The sequence below is a fragment of the Mus caroli genome, unplaced genomic scaffold (assembly GCF_978045245.1).
Source record: "Mus caroli unplaced genomic scaffold, Mus_caroli_1 scaffold_8, whole genome shotgun sequence".
Taxonomy (NCBI): domain Eukaryota; kingdom Metazoa; phylum Chordata; class Mammalia; order Rodentia; family Muridae; genus Mus; species Mus caroli.
Window position 1 is genome coordinate 56,020,307 of NW_028227263.1, and position 18,397 is coordinate 56,038,703.

Sequence of the window (18,397 nt, forward strand, 5' to 3'; positions counted from 1 at the left end):
TGCAGAAATTAGTATTTCCTAAATATCTAAATGTATACATCAAGAGTCCAAATTGAGGCTGGCAAGATGACGTGGTTGGCCGGGCGGTGGTGGCGCACGCCTTTAATCCCAGCACTTGGGAGGCAGAGGCAGGCGGATTTCTGAGTTCGAGGCCAGCCTGGTCTACAAAGTGAGTTCCAGGACAGCCAGGGCTATACAGAGAAACCCTGTCTCAAAAAAAAAAAAAAAAAAGATGACGTGGTTGGTAAGGTCATTGCCACCAAGTTCGAGGACCTGAGTTCCATCCCTGAGACCCACATGGTAGGTCACGTCAGGACAGAATCAATTCCTGCAAGCTGTCTTCTGACCTTCATACATTCATCTCAAGCCATTCATATATGTGTACAAACAAATGCACAATAAATAAATGTAATTTTAAATTTAAAAATAGTCTAACCTCAAAGTTCGGAGCTGAGACGGAAGGAAGGACCATCCAGAGACTGCCCCACTCATGGATTCATCCCATATACAACCACCAAACTCAGACACTATTGCATATGCCAGAAAGATTTTGCTGACAGGACCCTGATATAGCTATCTCTTGTGAGGCTATGCCAGTGCCTGGCAAATACAGAAGTAGATACTCACAGTCATCTATTGGATGGAACACAGGGCCCCTAATGAAGGAGCTAGAGAAAGTACCCAAGGAGCTAAAGGGGTCTACAACCCTATAGGAGGAACAACAATATGAATTAACCAGTACCCCCTCACCCCCCAGAGCTGTATCTCTAGTTGCATTTGTAGCAGAGGATGGCCTAGTCAGGCCATCAATGGGAGGAGAGGCCTTTGGTCTTGGGAAGATCATATGCCCCAGTACAAGAGAATGCTAGGGCCAGGAAGCGGGAGTGGGTGGGTTGGGGAGCAGGGTGGGGAGGGGGTATAGGGGACTTTGGGGATAGCATTTGAAATGTAAATGAAGAAAATATCTAATTAAAAAAAGAAAATATCTAATTTTTTTAATTAAATAAATAAATAAAAGTGTAACCTATGATTATCTTATTATATATTCTTCTAGCCTGATATTCTGAGAATGGTCTGGTTCTCTGTACGGTATCCTGCTGGTGCTGTAGAACAAGAGAAGGAGGAAGAGGACATTGATGACGACATAATTCATAGCATAAAAATAATGATTTAAAACAGCATCTTGCCTTTTCTACCTTGACTATGCTCTGTGTTCTATCATTTTCTGTATCATGTGTTAAATATTACATCTTCCTTAGATGGCCTTGAGTCCTCTTCATCTGTTTCCATGGCAGAATATGTTAACAAAACTATGCATTGTTATAATTTCTCACTTCCACATCTATATCCCAGTAGATCTCAAGAAACATATGGACAGAAACTGGAGAGATGACTCACAATGGTTAAGAGCACTTGCTATTCTTGCAGAGGGCCCATGTTCAGTTTCCAGCATCCACATGGAGACTCACAACCACCTGTAACTCCAGAGGACTGGACACTCTTTTCTGGCCTCCACAGCCACCAGGCATGCACTTAATGCATATATGTAAATGTGAATAAAACATTCATGCATATAAAATAATTTTTATGTTTTTAAAAAGAATCATAAAAGTACAGATGGAATACCATTGCTGCTCTGAAACACATCTGATAGATGGTAATAACACAACAAACTCTTAGTGGGGTGATAAAGGATTGAATATACATAGAATATAAATTTCTTTTAAAATAATTTATTCATTACCTATGAAGCCTAATAAATTAGAATCTAGAAATTTTCTTTCAAATATTACTATCAAAATTCAATGATAAAGCTCTCCTAGAGCTCCAGAATGATAGTCCCCACTCCAATAAAACCTTGGAATCTTACTTCGACAGGGTTAGGTAGGTCCTCAGGGACTAACAAGATAGCATCGTCAGTAGAGAGATGCTACAAAATCTTATCCTCAGTCTTTGGGAGTTTAAATTAAACCATTCATTTTTAAGGATTTTCTACATTTCATTATTCTTCTTGCTCTTCTCAGCTTGTTGCTTTGTATTTGAGACAGGGTCTCAACTCTGAAGTTAAATCTGGTCTGAAGCTTACTGTGGTAGCCCTGGGTAGCCTCAAACCTATATCAATCCTCCTGCCTCATCCTCCTAAGAAACTGGATAATGGGTGTGAGACACCATGAGCAGCTCTTGATCAAAAAAGGCCTCAAATAAATGGGGTCAGAACAACAGTTTCATAATAGAGGTGACTTGGCCATAGTTCTTGAAATAGTTTTGCAAGACATACTAAAAACTGAACCCATGCAGAAAGCTTACTAGCTAGAATTTGAAATGACTGGACAGAAGAGTCTAGGCAAAACTCATGACCCTTTGCTGACAAAGCAACCTCCATTGAGGCTACAGAGCCTTTGTATCTTGACTGCTACAAATTACTGAGCAGGAACTGTGGCTAGGAAGTAGATTCTGCGCTCTCAATATAAAAGGTGTTGTGCAGCTGAGCGGTATGATAAAATATTTGGTAATCACTGACATGAAAAGTATAAATATTTAAAAACAGGATATAAAGAGAACATATGAATACAAAATAATAGTGTTCTTATTGTTCAGTGAATATAATTATATAATGGTGAGGGATTGAATGATTGAATGAATTGAAAGCTTTAACTTAACATTTTTAAATCCAGTGTGTGTGTGTGTGTGTGTGTGTGTGTGTGTGTGTGTCTGTGTCTGTGTCTGTGTATGTCTGTGTGTGTCTGTGAGTGTGTGTGTGTCTGTGTGTGTCTGTGAGTGTGTGTGTGTGAGTGTGTGTGTCTGTGTGTGTGAGTGTGTGTGTGTGTCTGTGAGTGTGTGTGTGTGAGTGTGTGTGTCTGTGTGTGTGAGTGTGTGTGTGCGTGCGTGCGTGCGTTCTCACTGACTAGACTCTGCTACCCCAAAAAGTAATTAGTAGCAAGTTGAAAATGAAGACTAAATGTTCGATTTTGAATGAAGCATAAGCAGTTTCCACAAAACTAAGCATGTCACACATCTTATGTAAGAAGTAATTACTATATTATTTGCAATTTTCCTAATATATAACATGAATTCAATAAAAGCAATTACTATATCAATTTATTTTATAACTGTTGTCTGATTCCTAACATCAGTTATACTAAATCAGTACATGAACACACAAAAATATTTTTTTTATTTCTCTGTTGAGAATATTCTCTCCTTATGACTCTTGGATTGACGGTGGCTTTCCAACATCAAGAATCTATGATTACATGATTTCCAAACTTTCTCTAAGAACACTGAGAAGTCTACTTCAGAGACATCCATAGTAAATTATTTATTTAGAAAACTCTCAAACCCTTGATATTTTTTTTCAGTCTTTTCTTGGCAGATCCAAGGCATAACTTTTTCAAGTTTTATTAGTTTTGAGGAAAACATGAAGGTGAAAATGACTAGAAAAGGCATCTAGATAAAGGCCTGCCATGGTAAACATGAAAGATCACAGATAAACTTAGAAACACGAATGCAAAAGGGAAACAGCAGCCATTCAAGAACCATCAATAAACTCATGCATAGGTACTCCTATTTACAACATCCAAAAATTGTCTTTAACTTAACACGAGCTAGAATCCAAATGAGGCAGCACACATCTGTAATGAAAGCACACCAGAGACCGAGCAGGCAGGTCAAGAAAGCAACAGAAAGAAATGACAGAGATGTAAAAAGTAGCCACTGGTAATGAGAGGCTGGTGGAAGTCAGTGGCATACTACAACAACTAGGTTAATCCATAAAATGCTGGAGACAAACAAAGAAGAAAGTGTTAAATGAAGAAAGATTAAGAATAGTCATAAGGTCCCTTCCCCAGATAAAGTCAGAAATGACACTTGTAACAACCTAATCAGTCAAGTGAGGACACCCCAATCCCACTTGGGAGGGAAAAGAAAGCAAGCATAAGTGAGGAGGACCAGAGGGACGTGGGAGGGAAAGTGTATGGTGGTGTCAGGGGAAGAGAGGAACCTAATCTGGTATTGGGTGAGGGGAAAGGACTGAAGCTCTGAGGGCCAGTAGAAAGAATGGAAACAGGCAACCTTGGGAGGTAGGAGTTTCGGGGGGACCCTCCGAAATGCACCAGAGACGTGGGAGGTGAGAGACTCTCTGGACTCAAAGGGAGGGACCTTAGATGAAATGCCTGACAATAGGGAGAGGGAACTTATACAGTCCACCTCCAGCAGAAAGACAGGGCATCAAGTGAGGGAGGGGGTTGTCATCCTACAGTCAAAACTCTGACCCATAATTGTTCCTGTATGAAAGAACTGCATGGATGGAAATGGAGAGGGACCTGAGGAAAAGAAGGTCCAGTAACAGGCCCAAATTGGGATCCAGTTCAAGGGGAGGTCCTAAGGCCTGACACTATTACTGAAGCTATGGAGCGCTCACAAAAAGGAACTTATAATGATTGCCCTCCAAGACCAAACAAGAAGCTGAAAGAGTCAGATGCAGATATTCACACCCAACCAATGGACAGAAGCTTCTGCCCCCTGTGGTTGAATTAGGGAAAAGCTGGAAGCTGAGAAGGGCGACCCTGTAGAAAGACCAGCAGTCTCAGTTAACCTGGACCCCCAAGATCTCTCAGACATTGAATCACCAACCACACAGCATACACCAGCTGATATGAGGCCCCCAACACATACACAGCAGAGGACTGCCGGGTCTGGGTTCAGTCAGAGAAGATGCACCTAACCCTCAAAAGAATGGAGGCCTGAGGGAGTTTAGAGGTCTGGAGGGGTGGGTGGTAGGTGGTGGGCACATCCTCGTGGAGACAGGGGGCGGGAAGGAGGTATGGGATGTAGAACAGTAGGAGGGTGAGCCAGGAGAAGGAATAAAATCTGAAGTATAAATAAATAAATAAATAAATAAAAGATTTTTTTTTAAAAAGAGAATATAGTCAGCCAAAAGTCAGGCTATAAAAGATTATAGCCAGGAAATACCAATCTCAATTTTAAGCATGGCAATAATATATATAACATCATCATATTTTAGATTTCTGAATTATATACAACAAAATATAAAATATCCAGCTTCCTTTCTGAAGATATGTTGTCAATGCTCATATATGAAAATAATATTTCAGTATATGATAAACATGTCTTTATATGAACCTGGTTAAACACTGAGAGCAATTGCAAAACATCAGGAGTAGATTACAGAAGTATAATAGATACCCAGAAGACAACTAGAGCATGTTTACAAAATCACAGACATGAAAGGGATCTACCACAAGTTAATAAAAGGAATTATTGCCTTCCCATACATAATAATTATGATTTTTTAAAGCTGAAAAATAAAACTGCATTGCACTAAAAAGTCCTATTAGAACAATTTAAACCAGCATTTTCTACAGAGAGCATGAAGCCCAAACTATCACTAACTTTTGTTGTAGGATTAATAACTCAACAGGACATTCTTTCATTCAATTCAAGGAGTGTCTTCAGCTCTCTATGGTCTTGCATCATATCTTACTTTGAATTAACTTTACATTTTTACAAACAAAAATATGTCAAAGATTGTTCTATAGGTTTAATTGTGAGTAAATCAAGCTACTTCTACAGATAATAGATTCCTGAAGTCTAAAAAGAAACTCAAGAAAACAATAACAACAAAACAAAAGAGCCTTCAGTTGACAAAACAGGTCTGTAAGCATGTGCAGAGATGAGGGTGGGTAGGAAAGGTGAAACTGATGCATTTAACAATGAGTGGTTATCTTAAATCACAGTGAGTCTAGCTCATCCTAGCACATTGCGTATCTATACCATGGAGCAAACTGAGGAAAAGTATTCATAAGAATGAAGGACAGTCTTACCTAAAGAATCTAATTTAAAATCTCAAATACTTTTCTTATATTGTAGAAGCAATAGACATAGCAATCTTAGCAATTAGAATAACAAAACACATGTAATAATTTGACTAGTTGCCTCTATTCAAAGCTATGTTAATATTAATAATTTTAATTTATATTGTTAAAGAACAATATAAATTCTCTAGATCAATTCATTATAGGTTAATGTTATTCAAATATATACATTTTTAGAAGAATTTCTTCACAACCTTTAAAATTTTAATCTCATTATATCCACTCACTTTTTAAAGAAGAAAGGAAGACAAAGAGAATAACTAAATTTTCTCTTGAACTATTAACTTTCAATAATATGTGAACAATTTCTGAAAGTTTTTTAAATATAGTAACTTTTAAGAAACTGAGCCTGTTGGCTTTAGAACCCTTGAGTTCAGTCTGTGGACATGTTCATCAATTGTGGTTTCTCCTCTTCTCTTCCTCCCTTCCTTCTCTCTCTGTCACTTTTAATTATAAGCAAAATGAAATAAGGTACTTCAAAAAATATTTATCAGCAGAAATGGTAGAAAGTTTAAAAAAAAACAAAAAACAAAAAAAAAACACACACTGAGTTAAGGAAATCAAAGACATTGTTTATTGGCTACATGTCCCAAACCTTTCTTTCTTGATCCATATAAACCAATCATGTCCAGGTACAGCTCCAAAATATCAAAGACGGCTCTCCTCTTACAGTACGTAGTCTTGCAGGGAATGATAAAGGAGGAAACAATTCAACTTTTCCACCCCAGGGTGCAAAAGTACAATTCTAGATGGTTCAACAGTTTCTGGTAGCTCTGTCCCCCTTTACATGGACAATTTTCCAAAAAAAAGCATCTCATTGACTGTGTTTTTAATACATCTTCCAAACCCAGCAGTCAATGTATTAAACAACATAAAACGCCATATGAATTCTCTAGATGTAACCTACAGTTTAGGTCTCTAATTCAATATCATAGCAATCAACATAACTGGACAACATTCACATCTATACTAGCCCAGAACAGTAAACTTCAAAGGTGGTCTAAATTTTTATTCAAAATTCTCCATAAACTATTACTGATGTCATCTGTAAAACCATAAAGGTCTAATTTCACTAAGCTCCTGTGGAATAAAGTTCATCTCAGCTAAAGGTGAACCCTTAAGGTCTCTGATCTATAATAGACCATGTTCCAGGAACCCCATGGGATTTTGGTCAAAGTGATAAGGGTTATTGAAAGGAAGAAAAGAGCAAGTATATGCTTTACTTGAGGGAATTTCCCAAAACATGTTACTGAATAATAAAATAAATTATCAAAGTTGTGAATTACCACAAGAGTGAAGACTTATACTGGAATAAATTCAAGTATGAAGTCTATTTTTAAGTATAAGAAATAAAACTGTAATTTTACAAATATTGCCATATGTTACACCTACATAATCATTCAATAAGTATCAAGCTCATGGGGAGAAACTCCACTGTACAAGTTTCTTTTTAAAAGATTATTTAAACTGAGCTTTAAACCCCAAATCTATAGCACCGAATCTACTATGACTATAAATGGTGACATTAACTACCTGGTTTATTAATTTACATATGTCTATAGTATTACCTTAACTTTACTATAACAAAATATTACTGAAAAGGTACTACTGAGCAGATATTCATTGCATTAAGTATTTACTCAAAACCAGGCAAAATTTTGCTCTGCAATAGAATACAATTTAAATTACAAAAACCACAGCCAAGAAAAAGGAAAATCATATGTTATGTATGAACCTCATAGCCCACCTTTCTTCTTGACTGGCATTCTTGGGTCTCTCCACTGACTCTGGACTCAAGATCTCTGAGTTTCAGTCTCTGCTTGATCCAGCTGAATGGAGATGGAACCAGGTTAACTGTTGCAAATCTCTTCACCGTTCAGCCTTGATATCCAGGCTGAGTCTTCTATTTCAAATAAAGAAAAAAATGATGCCTTTCTCCACAACCAAACATTACACTGCCCAAGGTCTTCAAAGAAAAAAAATAGCAAGTTTTTCAATTTTTGTAAAATATATATTCTTGTTTTAAAAGCTGAGAAAGTTATCGTACGCATAGAAAATGTTACTAAAACTCCTCTTCAGGCAGCAACACTTTTAGATGTTCAATAACTAACTCAATTAAGGCACAAACCAATTTTAGGACGGTTGACTTATTAATTTATACATGTTCGAGATGGTTCGTAATAAAGAGCATCAATTTTTAGGAAAAAGTTTAAACTTCCCCTTCAAAAATACTTTTAAAAACGTCTTACTCTAGTCTTTTCAGGGGTGTGTGAGTTTGGACAGTTTTCTGGGGGCAAAAGAGAGATTCAAAGGCCCCTTCTATTTACTGGTTCTGTTTCTCGCCCCCTCAGTAAAACACGATCCAGCTTGTCACTTTCCTATTTTTCTTCTGTGCTCTCCAAGCCCCCAAGCCTTGATCCTTAATGCCCCTCAGATTCTGATCCTCCTGTGTATTAACTGAGAGGATTGAAAAGAAGGAAAGCAATCCCTTGGCATGGAGACATTAAAGTGACAGTGCTATTCAATGGGCACTTGATGCAGGATGATTTGGCGAAGCAGACTTCTTCACACTGGAGTCATTCACATCATGCCATCTCTTCGCAAACAAGCAGCTTCCTATCCGGCGAGGAAAAACACTGAGGCTGCTGGAAAGGAGAAACCAAACCTTCCCCAAAAGGTGTTTTCAGAGACGCTGTAGTAGTATTAGGCATGCAATCACACACTATGCAAATAGTCCGCGATTTCCTAAATGAGAGTGCAGCTGTTTGGCTTCCACATCCACCCTTTCTCAGTCTCTCTCCCATCTACCCACCTTCCTTTTGCAGAAAAGACATTTCTCTGCCACCGCTGGCCACCCCTGCCCACACCCCGATCTTATACAGAAGAGCACCGAAATGTCCTGCACCCTCCAAGCGATGAAGTGTTTCCTCGGGCAAGAGAAACAGCAGCACTAGAAATTATATAACTCTCGAATTTGGCTTGCCTAAGACATGGAGACTGGAGGGTCGGGGGTTGCGGGTCTGGCAGACGCTGCTGGGCATTTCACGTGCACGGAAGCGCGCCTGGCCTCCTCGCAGCACCCTCCACCCCTAAAACACTGGCCGACCAGGGCTCTTCGGGGGAGCAGGGAAAAGGGAGATTTCTAACTGAACCCTTTCCAAGCGGGGCTTGAGGATGGACTATGGGGACTGAAGACTGGAGAGAGCAGGCTAGCCTGTGCTGCTGTGGCCGCGCCAGGGAGGCGGGCTGGAGGCTCTGAGGAGGAACCTTAGAAACCACAGCCTTAACACACCGACCGGGCCGAAGGAACTACCAGGGCTCGGTTACCCCAGCCGCCCTGAGAAGAAGGCGCTCAGCAACAGGCCTGCGCCCGAACCGCCCCTGGTTCCCTTCAGGTTGGCCAGGCTGACAATTTGGCGGAGGACAAGGCAAGGCTGGCTAGGGGCGGGCCCCTGACCCTGAGCCTTCCTCGGAGCCAATGAGCGATTGCAGATCTGGGACGCCACGCCCAATCTCCGCCCGGCTGGAGGGCGCGGCTTTTGACTGGGTGGAGGCGTACTGGGCTAAAGGTACGAGCTGTCAGACAGCTGCAAGTCCCGCCCCAGGCGCTCCGGCCACGCCCTCCTGTCAGTCACGTGAGGCGCCAAGATGGCGGCGTCCGAGCGACCAAGTTGGTTGGAGTCGAAGGTTGCTGGTGTTGTGCAGGAGGGAAATAGGGAAGCACCCCAGGTAGGCGGAAATCTAGGGTGGTGTGGGTCGCCTCCTCGGAGATGATGCACGTGAAGGATTTGAGCAAATAGAACTGAGCCCGACTTTATATAGAGTGTAATCAAATCTCTAGTTCCGAACCACGTAGACCTGAAGTCTTAAACCGATTAAATACAGCATGTTTCTCTTTCCCGAGGACCTTTCTTCAATTACAAATACTTTATCGCCTTACCCCACCCGGCCCGACCTCTAGTTCTCTCATTCTGTTTAAGTCTCCTGCCTTTTATTGATTTGGTGTGTTCTGACTTAACGCCAGGTTATGATGGCTTCTTGAATGCATTCACCTTTTTGATTACCCGAGAACCTAATATACACCACGGCTGGACAAATCATGTTGAATAAAATTCTGAAGGTCAAATAATACACTTAAAAATACAACACACAAACACTTTGCAGGCCATACGCCCACACAAATGCACTTAACTTGTATAAGGATGGTGATCTGATCAGTTGAGTGACTTTGAACTTCCTTAACTCTCAGATTAAAAGTTGGTTGTGGCAAAAATCTTCATTTTCAGTTCTTGCTGAAAGACTTCCTTGGAATCTGATGATGGAGCACTTGTCAGGCCTGAAGCCCAGGCTTCTATACCAACAGCACAAAAATAAGTTAAAACAAAACAAAAAACTCTGGGCAAGTTAATAATCTATATCTTTTTAATTAAGGAGAGTGTAGTGAAAACCTTGCAAATGCCAGATGCCAAAAATATTTGCTGTTGCTTTTTATTATTTCAATATTGACTGTCCTGCAGCCATAATTGTGGGTACCCTTTTCCCCAAAGCTGTCTTAAAGGCCTGGAAATTTTCTGTGGGTGGTGAAGAGGGCTGTTCAGGGGATTGGATGAGAACAGAACAAAAATTTCTCTACATTTTTTGGATTAGCCATGATGCTATTGATATCTGCCTTCATCATACACTAGATGGATTGGTTAGAAAATCCTCCTTAGAAAATACTATTTCTTCTTCCATTTTTCCATTTGGATAGCAGAAAGGGGGAGCAAAAGATGTAAGTTTAGTCCCCCCCAAAAATTATAATTTGTAAAGTATTTTATGCCTGCTCTGCCCCCCCCCCCTTCTCAGCTATCTTAAAGAACTGACTTACATGCTGTTTTGTATTAAGGCAGAAATACTGGTCTTTTGATCAATCGTATACCACCTTAAGAAGATCAAGGAACCCATTCTTTGTGTGTGTTGATTTCCTGGAGTCAGGCTCCATTTTTTTTTTTCATTAATTTTAGGCTTATTATATGCTCGTCACTTATAAATGTTAGCATGTCATCTGTAATGAACCTTTGACTTTATAACTTTTCATCGATTAATCTAGAAAATGTAGAGCAAAAAATAAAAAGCACTGAACTTTGAATCAGTAGACATCTCACTGATGAAATAAGTAAATATTTAAAACCAAAATTTTGGATTTGTAGAAAGTGTCCATATATCTTTGTTTGAATGAAATGAAATACTCTTAAGGTACATAAAATGTCATAGTACCAAAGGATTTAACAAGTGTTTTCCACAAAGACCCAAAAGTCTTATGTATAACCAGAAACTCAAAAGGGAATCTGGAATTTATTTTTTAATCTCTTGGTGAAACTCTTATGGTTCTTAATGTGGGCAACTATTGGCTTATCACATGGGACACAGAGACCTTACAAACCCTGAGTTCATTCCCTTTGTCCAGGCTTCACAGTATATCACATAGCTATTTCTGACAAAGACCCTGCCTGCTTTCTACCCTAGGCCCTACTAGAAAACTGAATTGCAACATAAAGTCCAAGATAACTATGGTGCACTCCCTCTTCCCAGGCCGGAACAGTACCCAACTCTGACTGCTTGTTGTTGTTGTTGTTGTTGTTGTTTCTCCACTTTCCAAAGCACTTTCTGTTCTCTCCTACCTTCCCTTAGCCCCAAAATAACCTCCCAAACTGGCTTAGGCTTTCATGAGAGAAGACAAGTGTGGTGGTTTGAATAGGAATGGAACCCATAGACTTGCATGTTTGAATGCTTTGCTCATGGGGAGTAGCAATATTAGAAGGTGTGGCAGTGTTAAGGAAGTTTGTCACTGTGGGTGGGTGGGCTTTCCTGTGCTCAAGCTAAACACACAGTCTCCTGCTGTCTTCAGATCAAGCCTGCCTACACGCCACTGTGTTTACTTACCTCCATGATGATAATGCCTCTGAAACTGTTAGTCAGCACTAAACCTCTGAAACTGAAAGCCAGCCCCAGTTAAATGTTTTTCTCTGTAAGAGTTGCCTTGGTCATGGTTTTGCTACACAGGAATAAAACCCTAAGACAAAGATAGATCTTTGTCAACATGCAGGTATTATTTCTGCTGTTACTTCAAGAGGATTAAAAAAGCTGGGCCTTCTACTCTTTTGGAATGAACAGAGGAAGCTATGCTGAAGGAAAACAAAATCACTATCTCAGTAGCAAGACAAGCTTTCTGAAACTCAGTTTTCTCATCTATTGTCTTAATCGTTGTTCTAATGCTGTGAAAAGACACCATGACCCCAGCAACTCTTATAATAGAGAACATTTAGTTCAAGACTTGCTCATAGCTTCACAGGGTTAGTCCATTATCATTTTAACAGCCCTGGAACTGAAACAGTATATCCTGATCCACAGGCAGCAGAGGCAGGCAGATGGACAGACAGACAGACAAAGAGACAGAGAAGCACCTGACCTGGCATAGGTTTTTGAAATCTCAAAGGCCATGCATGCTCAGTGAAATACTTCCTCAGACAAAGCCACAACTCCTAATCCTTCTAAATCCCCACATAATGCCAGTGCTCCTCCCTGATAACTAAGCATTCAAATATATGAGCCTATGGGGGGCCATTCTTCCTCAAACCACCACACATGCAAACACAGAAATAGTCGTTTTCCCAGTTTTTATGTAACTCAAAAACAAAACAAAACAAAAAACACCCCATCTTTTAACTGTCAAGAGTCTAGTAACTGTTGATTGAATTGGTTTTTTAAAATATGTGAAAGCAGATAACAAGGTACCTAGCACATTCCTAGACCCTAAATGGACTTAGTCTGAACATAGTTTTATAAAGTTTTATGCAATATTAGTGTTGTTCACTATTATGACTCTGAGATTTTGTGTTTTCCAGGACATCAAGATGGCACTTTATAAACATGGTCAGCTGATTCCTTCTCTAGGAGATGCAAAGTTCAGAAGCCCGATAATCTCTGAAATTATAGAAAAGAAGTTTGAACATTATAGAAACGACAAGTAAGAGACACAGTGATAACTGATCCCATTACTTTACTTGTGCAGCCTTCCTAGTCCCAGTCTCGGAGGGTTAAGAAACTACTTACTTCTTTTGCTTCTTTTTGTCACCTCAAAAGTTTTTATTTCCCGGGTAGCGTAGCTATATAACATTTTGCCAAAACGTTTTTCCTTTAGACTTTGACTATCTCTTTCAATTACTCTGATTCCAGTGGCAGCTTGAATTGCTATCTTAAACATTTGTCTAAGACGAGACTCTTCTAGTTCAGTGGTTATCAACCTATGGGGCGTGGCCCCTTTGGAGGTTGCATAGATGCCCTGCATTGCATATGTTTATATTACAATCCATAACAGTTAGAAAATTGCAGTTATAAAGTAGCAACAGAATAATTTTATGGTATGGGGTCACCAAAACAAGAGGAACTATATTAAAGTGTCACAGCATTAGGAAGGTTGAGAACCACTGGTCTAGATAGTTACATATGGGGGTGGTGGGGTTGGGGAGAATTGGCAACAGTGAAGTTCCAAAAGATGCCTTTACAAAAGTCCTGAAGACTCTTCTAGTAAATAGTTCATGGAGAAAGAAAAAAACCAGTTCTTGAGTTGATTACAAACTGAGCAAAAATGCCAGTGAATTGAAATATTGGTTTGTTAGACTCTGGATAATTTCTTTTGCTTCTTTTTATAAGACTTTGTGTGTGTGTGTGACTGTATGCCATTTATGTCGAACATGCTAGAAAGCTTCCAGAGGAAGAGGAAGCTAGAGAAGGGCTTTGATACAATAGAACTGTTGAAGCTGTTGCAAGCCCTCAGATGTGGGTTCTGGGAACCAAACCCCTTCTTTTGCTTCTTAAAAATATGCCCAAACGTATTGCTGAGATATTATTTATACAAATATTTTCTAAATTAAAAGTAATTAGTATGAAAGCATTTTGAAGGCTACTTGTATTATACTGATGGACAGTTATATTAGTCAGTTTAGCAAGGTTAGGGTGATGACTCAGTGGTCAAAGCTCTGCATGTGTAAACACTGCAGTTTGGATCCCCAGAAACCCATAGAAATTCCAGGTGGATGTAGCAGTTCAAGCCTTTGAGGCAAAGACAAGTGATCCCCAAAGCAAGATAGCAGGCAGTAGTAGTGTGAACTCTGACTAGTGTGAAAGAGACTGATGCCGATGATCTCAGCCAAAGTGCCGGAGGACTGAAGAGATGGAGAATGCGGAAAGGACTATGGCACAGTGATCTCATACTACAATTTTGACTTTTATTAAAAGAACTCGAGATTAAGTTAAATAGCAATTAGACTTCAGAGCTTTCTCCATTCAGGTAGGAGCCAGAGTTAGGTCAAAAAATATGGCAGATCTCGTTCACTGAAGTTTATAAACCACAGACAAATTATTTTAGAAGTATCTGGGCCAATTCACAAATAGTTCTTTTCTAGACAGGCTAACCATGTGAAAATAGCTTTTTTTCTAGATGATCCTAAGCCATTTTTTCCTTTGAGACAATTATTTTAATAACAAGAAATATGAGATGCTGGGTAAACATGGGACTCATTTGAAGAATGTTATGTTAAACTTTTGTCTTTGTTCCCGTTAGGACTTTAAATATACATGGAACTTTGATCTTTGGAACAAGTAATAGTTTGTCTGGCATAATGGCAAACTTAGTTTTCCGAAACAGTTTCAAGGTTAAATATGAAGCTTTGAAGACCTATGCATCCCTGACTACACTTCCAGTTTTGGCTACCATCGTTTCTTACAAGCTCTTTGTAACAGATGCTTTGCAATCAGGTAAGTTTAAATTCATCAATGTATAATGTAGCTATAACAAATTAAAGTTACTCATTAACAAACATTTGTATAATTTTTATATATTTCTTGGTTTGCTCTACACAGTAGTCATTGTTTTTGCTTTTTTTTTTTTTTACAAGGATTTTTTTTTTCTATTGAGATTATACAAACCAACTACTTATAGTACAGCTAGGTACATACACAAAAAAGTTACTGGAATGCTCAGAATAAGATTGTTTTTTTGTTGTTGTACACAGTAGTCCTAATCATGCAAGTGATACTCTCCACAGAACTAGAGTTAGGAGTGGCTTTGAACCACCATGTTGGAACAAAACCTGGGTCCTCTGTAAGAGCAGCAAGTGCACTTAGTGTTAAGCCATAACTCCAGCCCTTCTGATCGGTTGTCTTTCTAATTACTTCCTTTTCTAGTAGACTGCCTAGAAGTGTTCGCTCTCTCTCTCTCTCTCTCTCTCTCTCTTTCTTTTTCAGGACAGCGTTTCTGTGTGTAGCCCTGGCTCTTCTGAAACTTGCTGTGTAGACCTGGGTAGCCTCAAACTAGATCCACCTGCCTCTGCCTTTCTAGTGCTGGGATTAATAGCATCTGACACCATGCTCACCCAGACATCTCTTTTTAATGACAGTTGTATTCCTGATACTAACATGTATACCTGACACGTAGTAAAAAATACATATGTCCAAGTATGTGACATGATAGTTTAGTATGTTTTACTGTGGCATTGCTTCTGTAAACAGCACACACAAGTGTAATCCCAGCATTTGGGAGGCAGAGGCATTTGAATATCTGTGAGTCTGAGGCCAACTTGGTCTATAAGTTCCTGGACAGCCAGGGCTTTTGCCCAGATACTCTTTGTCTCAAAAAATAAAACAAAAAAGGCACATATAAATAGTAAATCTCCGTGTGTTAACATACAATGAAGAGTTTCAAAACAAGGTGCAGTTAAGCCTCTTAAGTCCCAGGCTTTGAATTCCTAATATTCTATTTACTGTTTACCTGTGGTTGCAAACAGCAAAGTAAGTGTGCTTTGATAGACAGCTTCACTTTAGTAGTTATCCTAAGTCTCAAAGAGAGGCTAACTTTTCTCTCGCCGTCTAGGTGACATAAGCAAGGAAAGCTGTGTTCTAAGGAGCGCGCTAATTGGCATGGCATGCGGCGTTTCCTACCCCAGTGCTTTGGCTTTCTATAAAAATGGACGTTTGGCAGTTAAGTAAGTCCATCCATCCATTCCTTCCCTTCCTCTTTTCTTTATTCTTGCTCACCTGGTCCCCACACCTCCCCACTTCCGTGTGTGTGTGTGTGTGTGTGTGTGTGTGTGTGTGTGTGTGTGTGTGTGTGTGTGTGTATTGGGTTCTGGGGATCACACTTTGGTCCTCACAATTACCTGGCAAGCATTTTACTGACTGAACTGTCTTCCCAGCCCTTTCTCTTCCTAATTCTTTACTTTGTTGTTTAATTGAAGGGCTGGCACTGATAAACTCCTCTTTTTCTTGAGCTACAGGCTAATCAAAACAAAATAGCCTACTAGCATTCAACGTTCTTATCTACAGTGATAAACCTACACTGGAAATGACCCGAGAAAAGAGTAGCATTTGTTAGTGTGTCAGTCCCAGAGACATTGCTGGTTCTTTTCCATTTTCAGGTATCAGACTGTTCCACTGCCACCAAAGGGAAGAGTCATGCTCCATTGGTTACTCCTTTGTCAAACTGGGATGAAAGCAATGGCCATTCCTCTATTCTTTCAGATAATAATGGGAGTGTTTACTGGCTTAAATCATTACAGTATATGTGAGAAAGCACGTGCAAGGCCTGTGCCTGATGACTAACCAAAGACTCCATGGAAGCCGGTTCAATGGAATGAACTTTTTTATAGACGGACTTTGCCACTGGTCTAAGAGGGAAAAGGAACTTTTGCCTGGTATATATCAGATACTCAGTAATTATGAATGTTATAAATGTTAAACAAACACAAGTTTCTTCTTTTTTTCTTCATTGTATGTAGGAATGGGTTTGGAGCCTCAGATCTGACCTGTGCAGATACAGTGATTTTCTGGTATGTGTCACACGCTATATGTAATAAGAAATGATCCCTAAAGAAAGATTTCTTAAGCCGGGCGTGGTGGCGAATGCCTTTAATCCCAGCACTCGGGAGGCAGAGGCAGGCGGATTTCTGAGTTCGAGGCCAGCCTGGTCTACAAAGTGAGTTCCAGGACAGCCAGGGCTATACAGAGAAACCCTGTCTCAAAAAACCAAAAAGAAAAAAAAAAGAAAGACTTCTTAGAAGAGGAGTAAGAAATATGAACACATGTTATAAGATGGCATGAGAGATGCATACTCTGAGGGAACTGAGACTGAAACTGTTAACTATTGAGGCCAATGATATTTCATGGGAAAGGAAAATGAGCTAAATGTTAGAGGAATGGGAAGGTCATAAGAAAGGAAAATATAGAAGGTGAGAGCAAACCTGAGATGAGCCCCAGTTCAGCACCACAGGGCCCAGGTGGGCAGACCACACCCAACATGTCCCCTGCCTTGGCAGGGTATAGCACTCCTGAGATAACCCCAAAGGCCCCAGGTGTCACTAAGATGAGTAAGTAAGTGGTGGAGAGATGGAAGAGAAAGAGAAGCAGAAGGATGCATGCAGTGAAGAGAGACAGAACAGGAGACTTGAGGGTAGTGAGGAACAGCCTGATGTGAGTAGCCCGTGATGCCACCTAAGGCTATGGTAAGGTCCTGGCCTTACTACCATGGTCCTACTACCAAGGGCCATGTCCGGGTCCAAGGCTCTGCAGAAGCAGACGGTCTGTTACCACCAAAGACTGGTGGACTTCTTGGGTCCGGGTTGGTGTCTGAGGGCTGTGCAGGCTCCACCCCTCACCTGGGCATCCTGGAAGAGCTGGCCCAGAAGGCATGAGAGCAGGAATGCTGGCCCCACACCTTACCAGCTGCAGCACTTAGGAGAATGGGCCCTGCATTTAGCCCAGAAAGCAAGGTATGCTTGCTCATCTATCCCATCTCTGAACTTCTGGAATGCATGAAGAAGGCTGGCCCAAAGCTGCAGGATCTCCATAACAGGGCAACAACAGAATATCTGAAAGGAATCCTGACCAGACCAGTGACTCATTGAAATGAACATTTGCAAGTAAAGAAGTGTGGGCAAGGGCTGGCAGGATGGCTCAGCTGTTAAGAGCACTGACTGCTCTTCTGAAAGTCCTGAGTTCAAATCCCAGCAACCACATGGTGGCTCACAACCACCCATAATGAGATCTGATGCCCTCTTCTGGTGTGTATGAAGACAGCAACAGTGTACTTATGAATAATAATAAATAAATCTTAAAAAGGGTTATACTGTGGGGACACACTACCTTGTGTGACAACCTACAGCCTCACAACAAGATTTTTTTTCTTTTGTCAGGAGGTTGCAAGGGAAGAGTGTACAAAAGGACAATGAGATAAGTGGGATTGGGGTGCATGGTATGAAATTCACAATCAATAAAAGTTCAATAAAAAGGAGAATGCATGGAGGTCCCTGTGCTCACAAATAATCACACGGGGTTATCCTCAAAGAGATAAATGGTCTCCGTAAAGGCACCACTTCAGTTTACAGTGGGTCATTCCCACAATGAGAAATACAAAAACCAAACTGTGGAAGTAGCTAAGCTCCAGGCTCATGTAGCAGTGCCACTGCCTA

The 18,397-nt window shown here is 40.3% G+C and overlaps 2 protein-coding genes across 6 annotated transcripts in view; one reads left to right on the forward strand and one right to left on the reverse strand.

Annotated features, from left to right (window-relative positions):
* Dlg2 (discs large MAGUK scaffold protein 2) overlaps positions 1-9,280 on the reverse strand; it is a 2,003,181-nt gene extending 1,993,901 nt beyond the window's left edge. Inside the window, exon 1 of one of the 5 annotated variants that reach the window (XM_085841534.1) lies at positions 7,642-9,280. In XM_085841534.1, coding sequence (XP_085697660.1) covers positions 7,642-7,660 — 19 coding nt within the window. In that variant the 5' untranslated portion in view covers positions 7,661-9,280. The remainder of the gene's footprint in view (positions 1-7,641) is intronic. The other 4 variants (XM_029479404.2, XM_085841522.1, XM_085841524.1 and 1 more) reach the window with 4 other exon arrangements.
* Positions 9,281-9,501: 221 nt separating this feature from the next.
* Positions 9,502-18,101, forward strand: Tmem126b (transmembrane protein 126B). Its single transcript, XM_021168053.3, has 5 exons — positions 9,502-9,623; positions 12,779-12,900; positions 14,497-14,690; positions 15,805-15,916; positions 16,349-18,101. The coding sequence occupies exons 1-5, from the start codon at positions 9,543-9,545 to the stop codon at positions 16,530-16,532; spliced, it is 693 nt and encodes a 230-aa protein (XP_021023712.1). The 5' UTR covers positions 9,502-9,542; the 3' UTR covers positions 16,533-18,101.
* Positions 18,102-18,397: the final 296 nt, after the last annotated feature.